Here is a 20,130-nt window from a genome sequence, read left to right on the forward strand (position 1 = left end):
TGCATAGTGTCACTCAGGAGGAACATAATTGTTTTTTAGCATTCTGACGCATTCTGTTGGTTGTTCATGGAACTAATTCGTGTATCTCAGCTGGGACATAATGCAGTAGTGGCTTAGATGTGGTTCCTAACCTATATTACATTTATTTCGACAGTTGGATTGAAACATGTGGTTGGAGTACAATGTTTGTGAAGTTTGTGCTGTTACCATAGATTTAGTGTCTTTGTTGTGTGTTTTAGAGATGAGTTATCTAATTGAATAATACAGCAGTGACTATTAGTTGTTTATCTTCAAAAATAACCTACAGGTAACTATTATTTATATTTCGTTTGTGAGTTATTCGTAATTTTAGCTGTGACCCTCAGGAGTGACATCATGAGGAAAGGAAAGTAAATATAACCTTTTAGGGTAGACATTTAAAAATTAAATATTGTATTTTAAATGTCCTTTAATAACCATTATGACTGTGTGGTTTTACAACATTCAAAGTTACAAATGAAACTAATAAAGCCAAAATTAACCAATTTTTAAGATAACCTAATGAACTAACCTAAATAATCAAATATTACAGTTTTAGTGCCATTTTACCCTTACATTTATATTTCCAAATTTGTTTATCATTGTTTACTGTGCAGATACTATTATGTACATAAAAGCACAAAAACATTAGGTTACTAATCCAGTATCCTACATTGAGTTTTTTTTTTCCAGAAAAATGGATCCGATTGAAAAGGAAGATAATTATGCAGGAAAGGATGAACAGATTTTGCATCTCATTGACATGCCATATGAAAGTGAAGATGAAGTTGGTCAAGTAATTGACGAGAATGAATTCGATGTAGATATTAGTGACGAGCAACTTTTCTCACAACTAGATGAAGTTCTAATAAATTATTTACCAGAAAAGCAATGAAGGAAATGAAACATTGTCTGGAGATAGTAATGATGGTGACCAACCCATACCTACTACTAATGAACCTTCAACTTAGCAAGAATAAGCCTATTTCTTCTCTTTCTGAAACTAAAATAAAAAGGGGGAAAATTGTTAAAAGAAGGCCTAAATAAAAAAATGCCAAAAAAGGGGGGAAAGCCTAAAAAGGCCCCACGAAAATGGGAGCACAATCAGTTGTTATTTGACGAAGAGAAAATACGATTCAAGGGGAGTTTTTTTCTTTCATCAGAGATAATGAGCCTCGATAGCCCATATGAGTATTTTAAATATTTCTTTGGAAATGAAATTAATTGAAAAAATTGCTATGGAAAGTGCATTGTACTCGACACAACAAAATCCAGATAAACCAAAAGTAGTAACCGCAAGAGATGTTGAAAGATTTTTAGGAGTTTTGATCTTTTCATCTATAACTAGCTGCAGTAGTTTAAGAGATATGTGGCATCCTGTACTAGGATATGAAGTTGTCAAAGACTGCATGGGCGTCAATAAATTTGAGGCGTTGCGCTCAGTAATTCATTTCAATGATAATTCTACGGCCAAAGAGCCAACTGACCCAGATAGGGATCGCCTGTTCAAAATAAGGCCGTTGATTGAATACCTAAATCAAAGATTTCTGTCAGTCCCAATGCGCCCAACTTTATCTGTGGATGAACAAATATGCGCCACTAAAACCAGGCATCACATGCGGCAGTACAATCCCAGGAAACCACATAAATGGGGTTATAAGTTGTTCGTTATTTGCGACGATAACGGGTATGCCTATAAATTTGAAATTTATTGTGGCCAAGAGCCTCCTAAACTTCAGAACGAACCCCAACTTGGTACTACGGGAAATATAGTAGTCAGATTGGCAAGAGAAGTGCCTAGAAATCTAAACTACACCATATATTGTGACAATTATTACTCAAGTATCCCATTGTTTGGGTATTTAAATAAAGAAGGTATTTTGATGCTCGGAACCTTTCGTCAAGACAGATTACCTGATTTTCCCTTACCGCCTAAAAAAGAGATGAGAAAAACAAACAGGGGTTCTACTGAGAATACACTACCACAGAAAACGACTCTTGCATTTCCATTGTAACATGGCATGACAATGACGTTGTGACAATTGGATCAACGTTTTGTGGTGCCTTGCCGATGGAAACCATTCAAAGGTATGACAGAAAAGAAAAAGCAATATATTGTGATATAATGCCCCAAAATTGTCAAAATCTACAACAAGCACATGGGAGGTGCGGACCTGATGGACTCGCATAGGGAGGCACCACATAAAAAAATTAAGAGTAAAAAGTGGTACTTTCGCCTCTTTTACCATATGATTGATATGGCCGTTGTGAACTCGTGGATACTACATAAAACTGTATCAAATACTTCTCTTAGCCAAAAAAGAGTTCAGAACTCAGGTAGCATTGGCTCTAATGCAACTGGGAAAGAATGATACTCCAAAACGTGGAAGACCATTCAACACTCCACAACCAGAGGAAAAAAGACCGAAGAAATCAGCTGCGGTAAGACCACCTCACATAGTTACAAAAGACAAAACTGATCATTGGCCAGTGTGGAAGGAGAAGAGGAATCGGTGCAAAGTGGAAAACTGCAAGGGGAAAGCTAAACGTTGTTTGCAGCAAATGTAAACTGAACTTATGCTTCCATGCAACAAAAAATTGTTTTCAGACTATTTCACATGGTGAAAAGTGTGTTTTTTTTAAATTTACCATTCACCTTATTTTGTTAGTTTTTTTAGAATATATCCTTAGAGAATTGTTTTAAATGTATTCAGTGTGCTTTTAAATACAACTTGAAATTAAGTACAGAATGTGTTTACTTTATTTCATAATGTCACCCAACTGGAACATACAATATTTTTGTATATTTAGCCTATAACGCATGATGTCACTCAAAAAAGGGACATTAAAAAAAATTAACTATTTAGGGATTAAGTGAATTATGATTTTTTTTAATTATTTTTCCATGTCTTGTACTAATGTTTTACAACATTTAAAAATTTTCTGGCCTAAAAGAAAAAGTCATGCATAAAAGGGAAATTACAAACCTTGGTTTCCTGATAAAAATCACGTATGTTCTTTGTGTAACCGGAATGAGTATGAGACGGTCTTTCACTTTGTGAGTATTTGTCCTATTCTGGCAACGATTCGGAGAAAATGGTTTGGGAGTAACGTGCTAAGCGAAAAAGAATTTTTTTTGACTACCTTGATGGAAAGGATTGGCTTCAATTTGGAAAATATATGAGAGATGCGTGGAAAATGCGATGGGATTTAGTCTATGAATTTAATTTTTAAATATTAAAATATAGATGAAAAACTTTTATATGACAGTTGTAATTATCCCAAAATAAAATAAAAACAAATACTGTATTATATTATTGTGTGTGTGTGTTTGTGCGCGCGCGTGAAATATTACACTTTCCTTTTCTTTTTTCTGATATTTTGAACCTTATTTGAATCGCCAAACTTAAAATGACTATAGTTTTGGTTAATTCCATTTTTTGTATTAATTGTAGTTATAAGAAGTGTACAGAAGTGCCAACCAGACAGACGGTCGAAATGACCATTGTATTTAGTGCAAATTTTTGTTCCTTACTTAGGATAAATAAATACTTATTTTTTTAGAGAGCTAAAGCTAGTTCCTATTAAGATTAGTGAGGGTAATATTTTGTTTATGTTTATTGTACAAATAAAGCACTTTTTCTTCTTCTTCTTCTATGGGGTAACTGAAGTTCTGCAAAAAAAGCTCTTTCTATGGCAGAAAAAAGCAGTAAGAATTATAGCTTGACTTGGTTACAATGATTCATGTCGAGTCAGTTTGACAAACTTGAATATTGTGACCCTTGCTTCCCTATATATTTCTAACAATTTAATTCATGTTAGAGAAAATATAAATAAATTTGACAGTCAGAGTTCAATAAATGAATATGACACATAACTTGGTCTTGCCTAGAATAAGACTTTTTAAAACCATAAGAGCTTTAGCTACCAACAGTTTAAGATGTTTAACAAGTTACCAATGTTAGTTAAGAATCAGCCTATTAATAAGTCTAAAATTGCTATTTCTAAGTGGCTTACCTCTAAAGCCTTTTATACTACTGATGAATTTTTAAATTCTGATTGTTTAGATATTTTAACCTAGTTTTAGTACTTTTATGTACCAATGACGAAACCTATTGTAATACGAGATATTATTTAACAGTGAATAAAATCTGATTCTGATTTGTAAATCTTTATTTTTTTTTGGACTCTCATACTTCTTAATAAGACCTTTTAAGATGTCTTCATCCACAAGACCTGTTTCAAAGGAAAAGTAGTACTGTTTCTGATGGATTACAAACATTTTTCCCCGAATCAAAAATTTTTTGCGCTAGTAAGCGTTAATAAAAAGAAAATGTTACTTCATGTTTAGTTACTATTATGCTATCTTATGCAATTATGACATTGTTAAAAGCTTTATTTTGATATTTATGTAGTTTAATTGATCTTATGCAATGTCTGCTATTTTGAAAAGTTATAATTTAGCGAGGAGTTTCATTGATTAATATGTACATGTATTGTATGTTTATCAAATTAGAAAAAAACTTAACTAATCTATTTTTCAAAATCATTGTTTAACACATTCGGTGCGGCTGGCCCGCCGGCGGGACCCGCGCGTCATAGCCTGAGTGCGGAGGGTGCGCGGGCGGACTACCGCGCCTCGCATTGTGTAAAGGCTTAGTGTGGTTCAGCCAATCGCTGGAGTAAGTTGGTACGCAACAGCAGTTGGCTAGTGGTTCGTGTCGGTCTTGAAACGTGGTTCGTTCGCGTCTCGCCGCCACCCTACGGGGTCCGCCCGCGACCCCTAGTTTTTATTACTGTCTGTTCAATTTTAGAGTGTTCACTGTTATTTTAGTGTGTACAATTGTTGTACGATGAGTACAAACGATCATTCAATCCCTGGACCGTCTGGAAACGCCTCAGAAGCTACCCGCATTGAGTTACAACCTGAAAATCTAGACTATGTTGACGTAGATGTTCAAGGCGCTGTGGATGACGTATCGAATGAGGAATCAGATGATGGGTCGTCGGTAAATGATGCTGATGAGGACCCCTACATATACACTACAGCTCCACAATGGACAATAAAAAAATTCAGGAATGAGAGCTATACAATTTACTAAATTTGAACATAAGTGGGAGGATTGTATATAGTGTAAATAGTTTAATTTTTTTAAATTTAGGACACAATGTACAATAAAAGTGCGTAGTGATGAAATGCGGTCGCTGTTGACGCTCTTGAGCGCGTTCGGCAGTGCAGCTTGTGCGCGGGAGTACAGGAGTGACAACGCCAGGTGCTGCGGGGTCCGCCGGCGACTGATGACTCTAATGGGCCAGAACGCCCAGGAGTTCGGATTTGTGGCTCTAATGCCATTTCCAGACATTTCAACACATAAGGTAGGATTTAGTAACATAACATTTTTTAGCACCTAGGTACGTCTTGATATAATTTTTCAGCAGCGAATGGGTTAATACTTTAAAATCATGTTGGTGTCTAATTTTCAAAATATTACCGGGGAAAGACCCCTTGATCTCCAAATTGATTGGAGTGTTTTAACCCCCACCACAAACCCCTGATATACTAAGCTAAACCCCCCCCCCCACACAATGGCACCCTTAATCCACCCCTGTGTGATTCTCACGGTATTCATTCTCAGCACCAGTACCTGCAGTTGTTCATATTTAGAGCACAGCAATAAAGTGAATTCATCACCAAAACATGTTTTATTTGCGTAATTAGGATCCTCATTCAATTCACCTAACAGTTTGATTCTGTAGGAATGAAATTTATTTATTTATTTCTGCATAAGTCCATAGAAAATGTGTTCTTGTACAAGTGCTATTGCTGCGGTGATTTTGTGACGAGAAGTAAAACACCTAACTGTGTCTTGTTCAGGTATTCCTCATCTTGGGGAGTCTGACAGAAAAAGTTGATCATAAATTTTGTCTCAGTTTGCCTTAATTATTTTCTATTGACTACCTCTCCAGGGTAAATATTTAAAAAAAGTTACACTACTTCATGCTAATTACTACCTACTTAATAAAAAAGAAAACAATCTCGAATTTATGTTCAATTGGATATTTGAATGGGGATCGCCCATGATGAACAACAAAATGTCAATACAGAAAAAGTACAGTAACTATATTTCTAAAAGAGGGGACAGTGTTCAAAGATATCTTTTTTGTATTAAATAATTTTTGTTTGTGTTAAAAACGAGGAAAAAAGAACAATATATAGTTTGCTTAGGAAGTTAATCTCCATATTTAATTGATTAAAACGGCATAAGTGAACAACACAAAATCACAATGTTTCATTGAATTAATGATTATTAGTTGCATGTTCTTAGACACTAGACAAACTCTACTGACCTATAAATACTGTGTTATTTACCTTCAGCTGACCCAGCCAATATATTTTCCTAAACACTGATATAGCAAATAGAAAATCAGAAATAACTATTTCTTATTAGAGGCACATACAAAAGTTTAACCCAACCAAGAGCACATTTCATGTTAAGGCCAGGTATCCGAACTCCCTATCCTTATATGCATGAGTTGGACTTAACCTTCACCCATTTGACGTTTGTTTTGTTGAAACTCCTCTTTATCAAGAACATTTTTTGTGAGCAGTTGGCCAAGCGTTAGTATAAAATAACCTCAGTTTTGCATAAAAATTAAGATTGGCGTGCGTACTCCTACCTTGTTTATTAGAGTTCTAGGAAGCATACGAAAAATAGCATGTATTTGTCTAGTACAAATACGGTTACTATGAAGGTAAAATATAAGTTAAGGAATTCTCAAAAATAACTAAAAATTTCTTCTTTTTAATTTTTCCTACAAATCGTATTATTTAACTGAGATTCTACTTTACAATAAAAAGTAATTATAATTACAACTTGAATACATCATTTAATAATTGACAAAGCTATACCCACCCTTCCTTCGCATTTTAGTCTATTATTATTATTACACTTAGGGTTTGTATTGGCTCTCACGTAAATTAAATTTGTCGATTGCAAGAATACATAGATTTGGCATCGACCGAAGTGAAGCAGTTAAACTAATCAAATCGAGGACCAAACCTAAATGATGAAATACAAAAACAGTATCTATCTGTTCTGTAAAAGAAAGCAGTATCAAATTCTTTACAAAAGCGATGTAGCTGACGTAGGCTTTGTTTGTAAGACCTAAAAGAGGTAAGAACAATTTGCAAAAATAGTGACGTCCTGATAATACCGAAGTATTTAAGTTTTTTTATCATTATGGGGGACATAAATGTTGAAAAGCTTTAAGCCGACCACTAACAATCTTACTAATGACACTTTTAAGCTTCACTACTACAACGCTTCCCCTACAAGCTACCATAATCACTTGCACTACTCAGTACTGGATGGACTGGTATGAAAATAATTCTGAACTTGTAGTTATTTTTATTTGAATTTTTTATTGTCTCCGAAATTGTTTAACGTTTGACTTTGTAGTTTTTTATAGCTCTGACATGAAAATTTTATTCAATTTGTTCATGGCTCTCAATGAATTTTTGATTGTTCAATAAAGTGTTTAAATGTTTGACTTAAAGAGTTTTTTTATAGCTTTTACATGGTAATTGTATTTAATTTGTTTCGTTTTTCAATTAGTCCATTCTGCTCATAAAGTGGCGTAGAAGCACTAAATATATATCTACTCACATCAATAATATTAATGTTGGTATCGATACAAAAAATTATATAGAACTTTACTTCTTAAACTGTGTATAGCCTAATTTTTGTGGATAAAGTAATAAATTTCCTTTCTTGTTTAAGACTTAAATCATTATCTCTGAACACTCCAGTATTTTCTTTATATGAGCATAGTTCTCTAAATCTCAAATATTATCACAATCTAAATTCATTAATATTTAAGAAAACATTTTAATTTGCTTTATACTAAAAAAAAGTGTAAAAAAATAATTATTATTTATATTCAACCTTCCTATCATAAATATCTCTAGTGGAACCACTCCATAACCTGAGCTAGCCTGGCTATTGGAAGGTTACAGCTTTAGGATACGTTTTAATGATATATTTTCAGTGTGGCAGCTACCACAATTCTAAGACTAAAAAATAAGGTTGTAAAAGTGCATGACGTTTAACAATGTTCTTATGGGGCTACAATCAAGCTGAAACAAGGACAGAGTCGCCTCCTTCTCGCCGATATCGCTTCCTTTTGGGAAGCAGAAAACAAGAACCAATCGTCATAATAGCATGTCATTTTAAATTAAGTCAAATAAAGTCTGTTCTTTCTAATAATGTAGTTTTATTACATCTCCATGATGAGAAACTTCCAAAAACATTGCCCTCCAGATAATACCAAAGTACCGAAACTTATACTTTTTTATCCAGTAAGACATTTGAGACAACGCTTTAAAACTCTTCCAAGCTTTACACTTTGGGATCTATATGTGCCTATGATGTATAATTGAAGATTGTTGACTTGCATGGCACAATATAAGCTTACAAATTAACTCTTTACAGAAGAATGAAATATTTGTATTCTTTCATTTTTAAGTCACTTCCCATAAAGATTGCTACAACTCCCACAGTATAATTTTTCTTATAGAAAGCTGTCCATAAAGATTAGTATTGCCTTTAAATCGTGCTGTGTAAGAGACTAAGTGTTAGGGTCTCAAGGTGATGAGATAGTCTCTCAATTTTCTTGTGAGGACTATCAATGTTTATTTGTGTAATACAAAGAAATTATAATTAGTCTTTGTCTTTAAAATCTGTTTAACCTTTATTCAATTTTAAACTAGCTTTCTTTTACCTGTCTCAGTTCTATACAATCATTTGCTCATTGGTTCATCTATAAAAATATTCTTCTTGGCATTTACTGACCCTATACTTCTAGAAAGGTATTCTTCTGTTGATATTGTTTTTTATTCATATTAGTGTGATTACTTGGTGAGTAACAGCAACCCAAGATTATTTCAGCTGAACTTTTAAGTTTTAGTCCTGGTTTTTATTAATGAAGATTTAGTGTTTTCACCACAGATGTAGATAATTCAGATTAAAATGTGTGGATAATTCAAATTTACCACTGATCCCTTGATGTTCAAATTATCCAAGTTGCACTATAAAAGTTGATGGGAAATTTAACACACCAACATTAAATCTATTGGTGTTACTATTCATGTGTAATGCAATGTGTTTTACTCCTTTTGATCAAATAACATTCTACTTTGTCCCGGTTTTGTTCTCAGGAGTATACAGCAAGAGGCTTGTTATCATCTTAAACATTACTAAATTAGTGACTATATAGATATATTTACTATCAGAAAGTAATTTTCTTCAATTTTAAAAATACAATATAAACAAAATTTACTGTGATAGTAATTATCAGTGAGTAAACAATATAGGCATTCCTAGGGTTAATAACAAAACATAATGAAATAATAACAAATGTAATAAAAAGCTCTCTCTGTAAATCTTAATACTAAACAATAGGCACATATTATTTTGTACAATGAGAGACAAATTATATATTTCTGGATATTAAAACTTCACTAAATGTAAACTTGAAGAAGTAGACTTTGCCCATTTAATATTGCAACTTTGTTAATGCTTCAGCGAAGTTAAACAGTTGATCAGGACCCTTTTCAGAGCTGTCAAAGATTTTTCGCACCTGGGAAAGCCTGTAAAAAGTAAAGATCATAATTTAGATCATTATATACACTAATTGAGTACAGGCAGAAATCTAACACAGTGGACTAATCCATTCCTGTCCGACTGATCTGGCAATGGAAATGAGTCGTTATATATTTTAAAATGAATAACTACGTTTCAAGGGTTGACATCTACTCTCTTTGTCAGGCGTAATGAGGATTAATACATAAAGACGTACTAACCTACAATGTGAGGCGATGGACTGCTACTAAAAAAAAGGAATTTTTTTTTAGTTGCAGTCTATTGTGGCAAGTTTTATTTTAATGTATTAATCCTCTTTACACCTAAGAGGGTAGATGTCAATCCTTTAAAAGTAGTGTTATACATTTTGTAACATATAAAGATAGCAAATATAAGAAATTCTGTTATCCTTTAAAAACCTTACATTGTCATCCACAGAACAGTACATGACAGAAATTGACAGGGGTCAACCTGTTTGTTTAGTATGTTTAATCCTGGCATCTGCATTGTCTATATACTATATTTATAACCCAGTGTCTATGAATAGGACAGCATGATTACTCAAATGGATAACAGCTACCAGATGATCCTCAAGGTTTTGGGCCCTCTTCTGGATGCACAAAATTCTGTTAAAGAAATTTTGGGGCATTACAGAAGCCTCAGAAATAATACAGTAACTAACCTTTGACTCAAACAAATCATTATAACCCAGTCTCAGAGTCTCCCTTGAGGCAAAAGTTGATATACATCTCATGGAAAATTTTACTGAGTTGAGATGTTTAGTCCATATAAATATGTTGATAATATGATATTTATATAGGAATCCCATTTTATATTGAAGTTTCAAATGATTAAACCATAAACAATGTAAACCATGTGATTGGTTACACTTACTGAGTTTCAGGTAAATGTATGAAATTATAGAGCAGTATTCTACATTTACAGAATATCTTAGGTTCGTCCAGATAACAGTTTTGTGCCAAGAAGGAGTCTACTGAATTCTTACATAATTGGTATGTTTACTTTTTGGATATTAGACTTACATTGAGTGTTTTGGGACATGAACATAATATCAGATAAATACAATTTTATTTAACCTTTATGAAACCTCAAAATATAGGATAATTAAAGTATAAAATGTAGAAAAGGTATATGTTGGTTTTATACTTACTCGAGTTTCCCAATTCTCTGTTCAGAAATAGTAATGTCAGTAGCACATAGATTTTGGGGATATTTGATATTGACATCAACAAATGCCCAATAATGATCCCTGCAGTTCATAATCTCAATTGTGAGTCTGTAACACAAAATAGTTCTATAGTACCAAATAAATATTGTAATTAAAATTTTTACATTTCTCAATTTTATATCCAAGTTAATAATTAATTCTTTATGTAACCCTTTGAACACCAGTGCTTAAATTTGCTGCTTGACATGTCATAAGCAGTGTCTGAAGCAAATATTCATTATCCACATGAAAAATCTTTTACTGGTGGTTTTATCTTTTAACTGGTTTATACCAGTTTTAATTATACTTGTTGTTCACTTTAAACAAGAAGCTCAGAAACTTATCATTGCACTTAGATTAGATTAAAAAGAGGGTATAAAGGACCCCAACATGTCAACCTAAGCCTATTACACACCCCAAGTTCCTAGTAGAGCCTGTCTACCTATACCTTCACCAAGATTCAAAAGTTTCGTCCAAAAGCTGACATTGAATTCATCACCTGATTGTGAGGTTCCAAATAAGGTTCTCGTATTTTGTATTAGAGTTCACAATCTAAAATAAATTTAACAGTGTTCTCCAGCTGATTACATAATCTACACCTAGGATTTTCAGTAGTATGTTCTAATGTATTAAAGTGTTTCCTGAATTGACTGTGTTCAGTAATAAGAGAATGATCTATGTCAAAAAGCCTTTTTTTTAACTTCATCTCATTGCACTCGGTCCTAAAAGGATATTTGAAACTGTGATTGTTCCCGAAGTGACAGGATAGGTATTGTGGGGGGTAGGGACCACGTTCTGTCGAGATCCCATGAGGAGGAATAGCAGTCATCATATTTGTAATAGCCTTTCCATATCTGTTTCTGAACATAATATACTGTATTTAGATTTTGTTTTTCCAATGTAAATCCAATACTCATCACAACTACCAAGAGTAATTGTAATTATGTAATCTTCACTGGATGGGTTGTCCTCTTAAAAAGGTGAATTCAAACACATTTTTACTTAACAACTCAAAAGTGTACCAAAATTATTGAAGTGCAATTTTAGACGGTTTTCACAAAGCTTTATAGGTGAATAATAATTTTAGTTTGTTTTTTTTTTAATGTATTCCATTAGATAATACGACAACCACCAGTACATCTCTGTGGAGTGCCATTGGCAATAGGGTAATCTAATCCTCCTGACAACTTCCAACAATGATCAACCTCTAATAATTTACATACTACTACCATGCCTACTCCTACTTGAAATTTTGAGACACAATTGAGATTTTAGTAATGATGATTTAAATTGATTATGTAAGCAACCAATGTGAAAATCAAGAGCAACTTGATGCATTCAAAATCAAGAGCTTTTAATTGGAAAAAAGGTAATATCAAAGGTAAACAAATTAATTGGGTGAAAGTACTCTTGTGATAAAAAAGAGAGGGATTATGAAACTTACGTGTTGCCTTTCAATTTCCCATTGTGATATTTACATATAAGGCTGAGGTTGGAAGCCAAATGAACCAAAAACTGGTCAGGTTCTTCCACATGAAGGAGCAGATCTGATACTAATTCAGGCATTGCAAATTGCTTCACTTGTGTCAACAAATATGCTCCCACGTCTTGCTCCCTTTCTGAAACATTATGCAATAATATTTGTAATTTCAACATTAGAATAATGTTATACTCAACTATAATAATTAAATAAATAAGTTAAATAAATTTCTAAACATCTAAAATCTTTGCATTTGACTATAAATTAGTGTTGTGTTTTTACCTTCTTACCAACCATTTAATATGTTTAATGACTCATACATACATGGACTGCACTTTGAAACATTAGTTAGTTATGATAACTAGCTAGTGAATAAAGTTCCAAGATGCACTGACTAAAAACTAACTAAAAAACATTTTGACTTATTTTTAGTTTTTTTACTTATATAATAAGATATTTAGGACAATTTACGGCCAATTGCAATAGAAAATATAATTTGATTCAATTAATCTTTATTAACATTTCAATCAATTTCAGTGAGTGAAAAATTTTTAAAAACACTCAAAATATTGTAACACAATGGTAATTACACAGTTCAAATTTCAAACGAGTTCGTGGCAAATTGTCGGGCGGATAAAGTCAAATCAATTCTGATAATATAGTCTTGTCGTTGAATGTGATGCTAAATTACATTTGAAGGTTAAAATAAATTAATAGAGAAAAGATAAATTAAGTTTATATTGAAGTAAATTCAAATCATTAAATTGTAACAGTTACACTCTCGACTAATGCAACAACAGGGAGAATCAGACAAACTCCGTCAAAAAAACTGCTCAATCAAAGTCAAACTCCAACTGAAAAACTGTCCAATACTACTGAATATGACAATTATGACAGTGACTCCAGCAACATTGCAGGATCACCTTTTTTTATCTTCCAAACTCTCATTTTTTAGAAGAGAATCATCAAAAAAAGAAAAGATACAAAACAAAAATATTTTGGAACAAAATATCAGTGTAGCACAGCAGAGAGATCCAGGATCATCACACAATAAAAATATTTTAAAAAATCCATCAAGTCTCAATCTGCATCAAAACACACAAGAAATTTCAAATAAAATTAATAGACTTCAACATCTAGTTGAAAAAATTAAGCCAAACGTACTGATTCTGACAGAGCATGGTCAGACTCTGGCCTCTCATAATAGCAAGAGGGTACAACTTCCAGCGACCAGAATTACCCCAACTACACAATCCTCTATCGACTGGATTTGTTCTAATATTGACACTGAGAAGCTCGACACAAAGGTTATCCATGCTGGCATCTCAGACCATACTGCCCAAAGCTGTGAGGTCAACTTCGCAGTAATACAGGATAATCCACTCAGAATGAGTCGCTGCCTCAGAAGAAAAAATCTTCAAGAGCTCAAATGCATACTTGGGGAAGAGAACTGGTCAAACATTCTGCAAACTGAAGATGCTGACGAAGCTTTTGAAAGATTGAGTTATACTGTAAGACTTGCCATGGATGCAGCATGCCCTCAGAGGAAATTTAAAACACGCCATGAACTAAAACCTAAATATTTTGCTGACCAGGAAGCCAATAGACTAAAGGACAGATACCTGATAGCCCTTAGTAAATATGAAGTGACAGAATCTATTGATGACAAGGAAGAATCAATAAGATGTAAAAAAAAACTATGACCTATGACTGAAACTCCTCAGAAAACAAGCAGCATCAGACCACATTGCCCGTGCCGACAATAAATCCAAGACTATGTGGGAAGTTATAAACACAACATGGTCCAAGAAAGGAAAGTCAGTGAACGAAATAAAGCTAGAAGTTAATGGAAAAATCATTGACAACTCTGTAGAAGTAGCAGACCATCTAAACTCTCACTTTTTACACATAGCTGAAAAAACGTTAGAAAAAAATAATGGAATAATAAGAACTTTTTTACCACCTGTACAGCCAACACTTCAACAGCTCATAAACCTTCGAGAAAAAAATTAAAATGAAGTCAGAACAATCATTAACAACCTCAAATCAAAAAACTCATCAGGTTTAGATGAGATTTCTTCAAAAATACTCAAATTTTGCTCTGAAGAACTTGCACTGTCCCTCGTCGACATATTCAATAAGTCTTTCAGAAGTGGTAAATTTCCTTCAGCTCTAAAACTATCAAAAGTGTATCCAAAATATAAAAATGGAAGCTACTTAGATCCCAGTAATTATAGACCTATCTCTCTTGTATCCACTTTCTCAAAACTGTGCAAAAGAATTGTTCTCAGAAGGCTACTGGACCACTGTGAAAAACATAATCTACTGACAAACTGTCAACATGGCTTTACTAAAGGCAGGTCTACCACCACTGCAATAATAAAAATGGTAGAGTCTCTTATAGATAGTATTGAAGAAGGGAATTTAACAACTGGAATTTTCCTAGACTTTAGTAAAGCGTTTGACTGTCTTAGCCATGATCTCATCATCCGGAAACTAGAAAACTTGGAAGTAGCAGGAACAATTACCAAAGTTACCTTGGAGGACGAAAACAACTGGTTGAGCTAAGCAAAACAGAAAATGGAATATCCAATTATGTAAGATCTAGTCTCCTACCTGTAAACCGAGGTGTCCCCCAAGGATCTGTTCTTGGACCAGTACTCTTCATCCTTTTCACTAACGACTTGCCTCAATACATTGGAGATGCATGCTTAACCTTGATGTATGCTGACGACACAACCTTGGTGTTTAGTGAAACCTCAACTGAAAATATGGCAATCACATCCTACCTATCCCTCAACATGACCTATCAGTACTGTCATAACAATGACTTAGCAGTAAACACTACCAAAACTGCCCAAATAGCTTTTGGAAGGAGATCTGAATGTGTGCCAGGTATACCAGAGGTTGCAATGAATGACAAAGTCAAGTTTTTGGGCATAACTCTGGATAAAAACTTATCCTGGACTTCTCATGTAGACAAACTCTGTGGGAAGTTAAGTTCCAGCCTCTATGCAATTAAAAACATCAAAGCTTCTACTGATGAAACAACTACAAGAGCTGCTTATTTCGCTTTGTTTGAGGCTCACATAAGATATGGTTTAGTAGCATGGGGAGGAACATCAGCTGGTCAGATTCAAAGGGTTCTCAAAAAACAAAAAACCGCAGTCAGAACACTTGCAGGACTGTAACCACCAAACAGCTGTAGAGAAGCCTTTAGAACCCATAAGATCCTCACTATTGTATCACTATACATTCAAGAACCTGTGATGCACGCAGTAAGAGAGGGCCTACCAAAGCGGGGTGAAGTTCATCAGTACAACCTCAGGGACACTACTTTGTATGACCTTCCAGCCCACCGACTGTCACAGTTCGAAAAGAAGCCTACATACATCGGGAGGAAGCTTCACAACCAACCACCTGCCATCAGAGCTGAGAGACAAAGGAGAGAATGAACTCAAACCAGCACTACACAAATGACTTGCTGACCGCCCCTTCTACTCCATAGAAGAATTCTTTCAAAGAGCATTTGACATTTAAATTTTACAATGTAACCTTTTATATCATTACAAAACTTTATATTTTGTAAAAAAACACTTGTATTGTTTACTATGACGCTAATACTGTTCTCAATGAGCATGTTAATAAAGAATTGTTGTCTATTGTCTACACAAGAAATTCATATTTTATGAACAGCATTTACAAGATATTAAAATTTAAACGATTGGAGATTAAAAGTGCAGGGACCTACTTCCAGTGTCCACGCTCTGCCCCATCGCTTTCCTTTCTTCATTGGCTTTCGAGGTAGAAGCATCTACCATGATTATATGAGTATACAGGAATAGCTCAATTTCTTCAAAATTTATTCTTTGTAGTGATCTTAAAGTATGTTTATCGAAATGTATAATGAAACATTTTCTTGTGAACACTTGTAACTCAGAGTAATTATAAAGTAAAATTGGTGGTTCAACATATTCAGTTGAAGAAAATTAATTTATTTGAAAGTGGAATGAGTGTTAACCCTTTCCGAGCCAATGACGTTACTAGACGTCATGCCTAAACTAGCGCTAAAAGCCAACGACGTCCACTGACGCAAAATCAATTTTTTTAAATATATTATTTAAAAGCATTTCTGGGTAACACAATTAGTAAAAACTGTTAAACAAGGTTTATTTAAACAAGGGACAACCGTTTGTGTCTATTTTGAAGGTCACGGCTCTTGTTCGAGCGACAAAATGGCAGGTGGCTGGATGTTCACAGTCTCCCGCAGAGCCAACGATCTACTGACGAGCGCTCAGTCTGCCTGTAGCCTTCCGTGAGGTAGATGTTTATTCGCCCTTCTATTTTCGATCCGCGTATTTATCTTTTCAATTTTGATGTTAATCAATATTTTTAAACAATGTACAGTGTAGTTTATGTATTATTATCGTGATGTAGGGCTTTATTGTGCGCAACGTGCGCGTCGAAGCCTGCCTTGCATCCTGACCTGTGTTTTGAACTGTACCACACAGAACAAACCTACGCCTAAGGATCACATATATGTAGCTCATTTTCAATAAGTATCATTTATAAGTTTTCTAATGTTATAATATTGTAAAATGTAGTGTGTTCTTTATTTTATACTTGGAAAATTGAAATTTTTTGTAGTTTCATTGCTTTTATTTAATTTGTATATATAAATTTTTACTATATTCTTTATATTTTCTCTAAATAAAAATTACCATATGCTTGTTTTTTTTTGTAAAATATTACATATATTGTGTTCAACTATTGTTAATTTTATATATATGGACACATAGAATGTCAAAATTTAATTTTTTTCAGTGAAATTATGATTTTACCATTTTTTGGCTGTAAATTAACAATAAAGAGTAAAAAAAAAATATATTTTGTCGTTTTTCGTACCTCTTATGTTATAAGAATTATATAAAAAAAATTGGTTTTGTATGTGGGAATTTTTTTATTTTTAAGGTGTATGGCTCTTAGGAGTAGTTTTGGTTATTTATTTGTGGCTCGCTAAGGGTTAATATTCCGAAAACATATCCATCAAGTTGTGAGTATAATAGGTGAATAATTCAAATCTTAGCCACATTTGAGACTTTTAAACATTATCTATCACAAGCAAATACAACGTTAACTTTTTGACAGAGTGACTTATTGTAAACTTATCAGATCAAAGTGAAATTATCTAAATTTAATTAATGTGACAAACAACGAACATATGACCAATCACACACAGATCGCACAGACAATATGAGGCAATAACAATATCTCACAGAATCGACACATTGCAAGTGGCTACAACTATTTGTGTCCACGACATATAACCGGTCACATTCTAACTACTACAACCACAATGGGATAGACTGTGACACACTGATCCCGTTCAGTGCTGTAACCAACATGTGGCTACCAACATATATCACAACTCAACACCGATCTTACACCAGGTAATCAACGTGCAACAACAACGATCTTACACAAGTAGCACAATTAGCGAGGGACAAAACCAATCTTACATAAATGGCTGCACTAATCAGTGGGGCCTAATTACTGATCTGGTACAATATACATACACCGATCTGTATACCTTTGTAATAAATCATGTACAATACAACACTATTCAATGTATAACTTTATACAATGTATGAAAAAAGAGATTTGAAATTGAAATTTTAAAACAGGACAAATTATATCAAATATGGCCATTCCTACTATGTATTCAAAACTATTTTTTTTATATCAACTGTACAAAATCACTTAAAAACAGAATTATTTTAAGATTAGAAAATAGTGCTACTTATCCATTTTATAACTTTTAAAATACTTTTCCTTCATACATTTCTTTCACCAATACTTCTGTGTCCACTTTCATTCAGCAATTCACACATTTAAAGCATAATTGATTGTGTTGTGTGAAAACAATCACCTGAACACACTAAGTTGTACACCGTGTTGGCGATGCTGATGTTGGACTCCAACCCAAACTGAAGTTCAATCCATTTGGGGATGAGCTCGCAAGCAAACACACCTTCTCCAATGTGTTTTATTTTCTTAGTGTTGCTAGAAAAAAAAAACAAACCATTTATAGATGAGAACATTGTTTTACTCGTGCTAAGACCTACAAGAATAAAACACCTAGGAGGAAAAGTTATATTATACGTAAGGTAAAATCTCAAGATAAAAACGTTTCTTGGTTAGTAGAAAATTTAAATTGAGCAATTAGAACTAGCCAGATAATTTTCACTCTACTGTATGGTTGTAGACATCCATATTGTTTAATTTGTAAAAATAATTTTTCATTTGCAGATAGTCAGATTAAATGCTCTAAATATTTTGCTTTTTGCAGGGCTTCCACACACCCCTGCACCTTGCCGCTCGCTTCAACAACTGAAAAAAGGGATGAAAAACCATCCAGTGAGAAGCAGAGACTTAGAAGGGATTATAGAACGGTTGAAGACCTTAATATACTGCCCCTCGTGAATTTTGAACTCAAGTTGAATATTTCTACTTGTACCCTGTACAAAGATATCAACTACATTTATTAGTAGATTTTTATTGCATTGCTATCAACTACCTCCATGTTGTAAATCTTAAAATATACTAGATTTTAAAACTTACACAATTATTTGATATTATCACACAAGGTACAAGTAGAAAAATTCATCTGTATTTAACCTGATTTAATAATAACTGTATATTAGTATTGTGTTCAAGATCTAAAAAAGTTTTAAGATTAAAATGAAACTAAAAATTTTTATTTATAAAGTACTGTGTATTTATTTAGAGATTTGCAATAGTTTTATTTGAAAGCTGAGATAAAATTAGAACGTGGTTGTTCTGTGTAGATATAATATTTTGAAATGATGAGGGAAACAACAGTTAAATAGAATTAGAATAAATAGAATTTTTACTTCTGAATTTTTAACTAAGAATATAATAAATTATTATGCTATGATAACACAGATACTGTAATAATAAACAGACACATCTGATCTTGTCCTCTTTGTACTTCATATCCCCACAAGTACTTTCAGGCCCACTTCATTCAGCAAATCATAAATTCAAATGAAAACTATTATTATTATTGTATAATAACCTTTACAAATGTTCTATAAAATTTGAGGAATTTAGGATAGGTCATTATTATTAATATAACAACCTGTAACATGCTGCATTATAATTTTGGATAATAATGTTTCATTTTAATCTGTATTATGCTCTAAAAAGCAGTACATTTTTTCTAAAAAGTTTGTAAAGGGTCTGCTTCAACAAATAATATTAAAATTGATACAGTCGTACACTGATAGCTCAAACATTAATAACAATTTTTCAATCAGTTCCTTGAACCCTTCTAAAAATAGTCTATATAAAACTACTTATGGTAGAAAACAATAAACAAATACATTTTTTTATCATGAATTTATCACACGTTCATTTGTGTATATACACCATTACTGTAATTGAGTTGCCTCCGTGATTACGGCCATAACATCATTAGCAAATTCAAGTTTTGAATTTTGTTCTTTTGCTCAAGGATACTCCAAACTGTCTAATTTATTTACTTATGTTATTTTTTAATAAGATGATTACCATAGCCTTTTTATGTATTTAAGATTTATTATTTTACAACAAAATACAAATCTTGTTTAGTCATCAACCTTAAAATTTCTCCAATTTCTCCATGGGTATTAAAATACTAGGTATTGGAAAAAATTAAACGACATTGACACTATTTCTGCCACTATCTAAAAAGAATAATA

The 20,130-nt window shown here is 33.1% G+C and overlaps 1 protein-coding gene and 1 long non-coding RNA gene across 2 annotated transcripts in view; one reads left to right on the forward strand and one right to left on the reverse strand.

Moving 5' to 3' along the window:
* On the forward strand, positions 1-19,369 carry LOC124352768. Its single transcript, XR_006921535.1, has 2 exons — positions 1-307; positions 18,717-19,369. It is a non-coding gene; the product is annotated as an uncharacterized LOC124352768 (long non-coding RNA).
* The window catches only part of LOC124352767, an 11,942-nt gene continuing 1,232 nt past the window's right edge, over positions 9,421-20,130 (reverse strand). Inside the window, exons 2-5 of the mRNA XM_046802431.1 lie at positions 18,297-18,430; positions 12,332-12,506; positions 10,831-10,956; positions 9,421-9,667 (exon numbers count right to left, since the gene is read on the reverse strand). Of these exons, the coding sequence (XP_046658387.1) occupies positions 9,574-9,667; positions 10,831-10,956; positions 12,332-12,506; positions 18,297-18,430 (529 nt within the window). The 3' untranslated portion in view covers positions 9,421-9,573. The remainder of the gene's footprint in view (positions 9,668-10,830; positions 10,957-12,331; positions 12,507-18,296; positions 18,431-20,130) is intronic.

Source organism: Homalodisca vitripennis, chromosome 1 (genome assembly GCF_021130785.1).
Source record: "Homalodisca vitripennis isolate AUS2020 chromosome 1, UT_GWSS_2.1, whole genome shotgun sequence".
NCBI lineage: Eukaryota > Metazoa > Arthropoda > Insecta > Hemiptera > Cicadellidae > Homalodisca > Homalodisca vitripennis.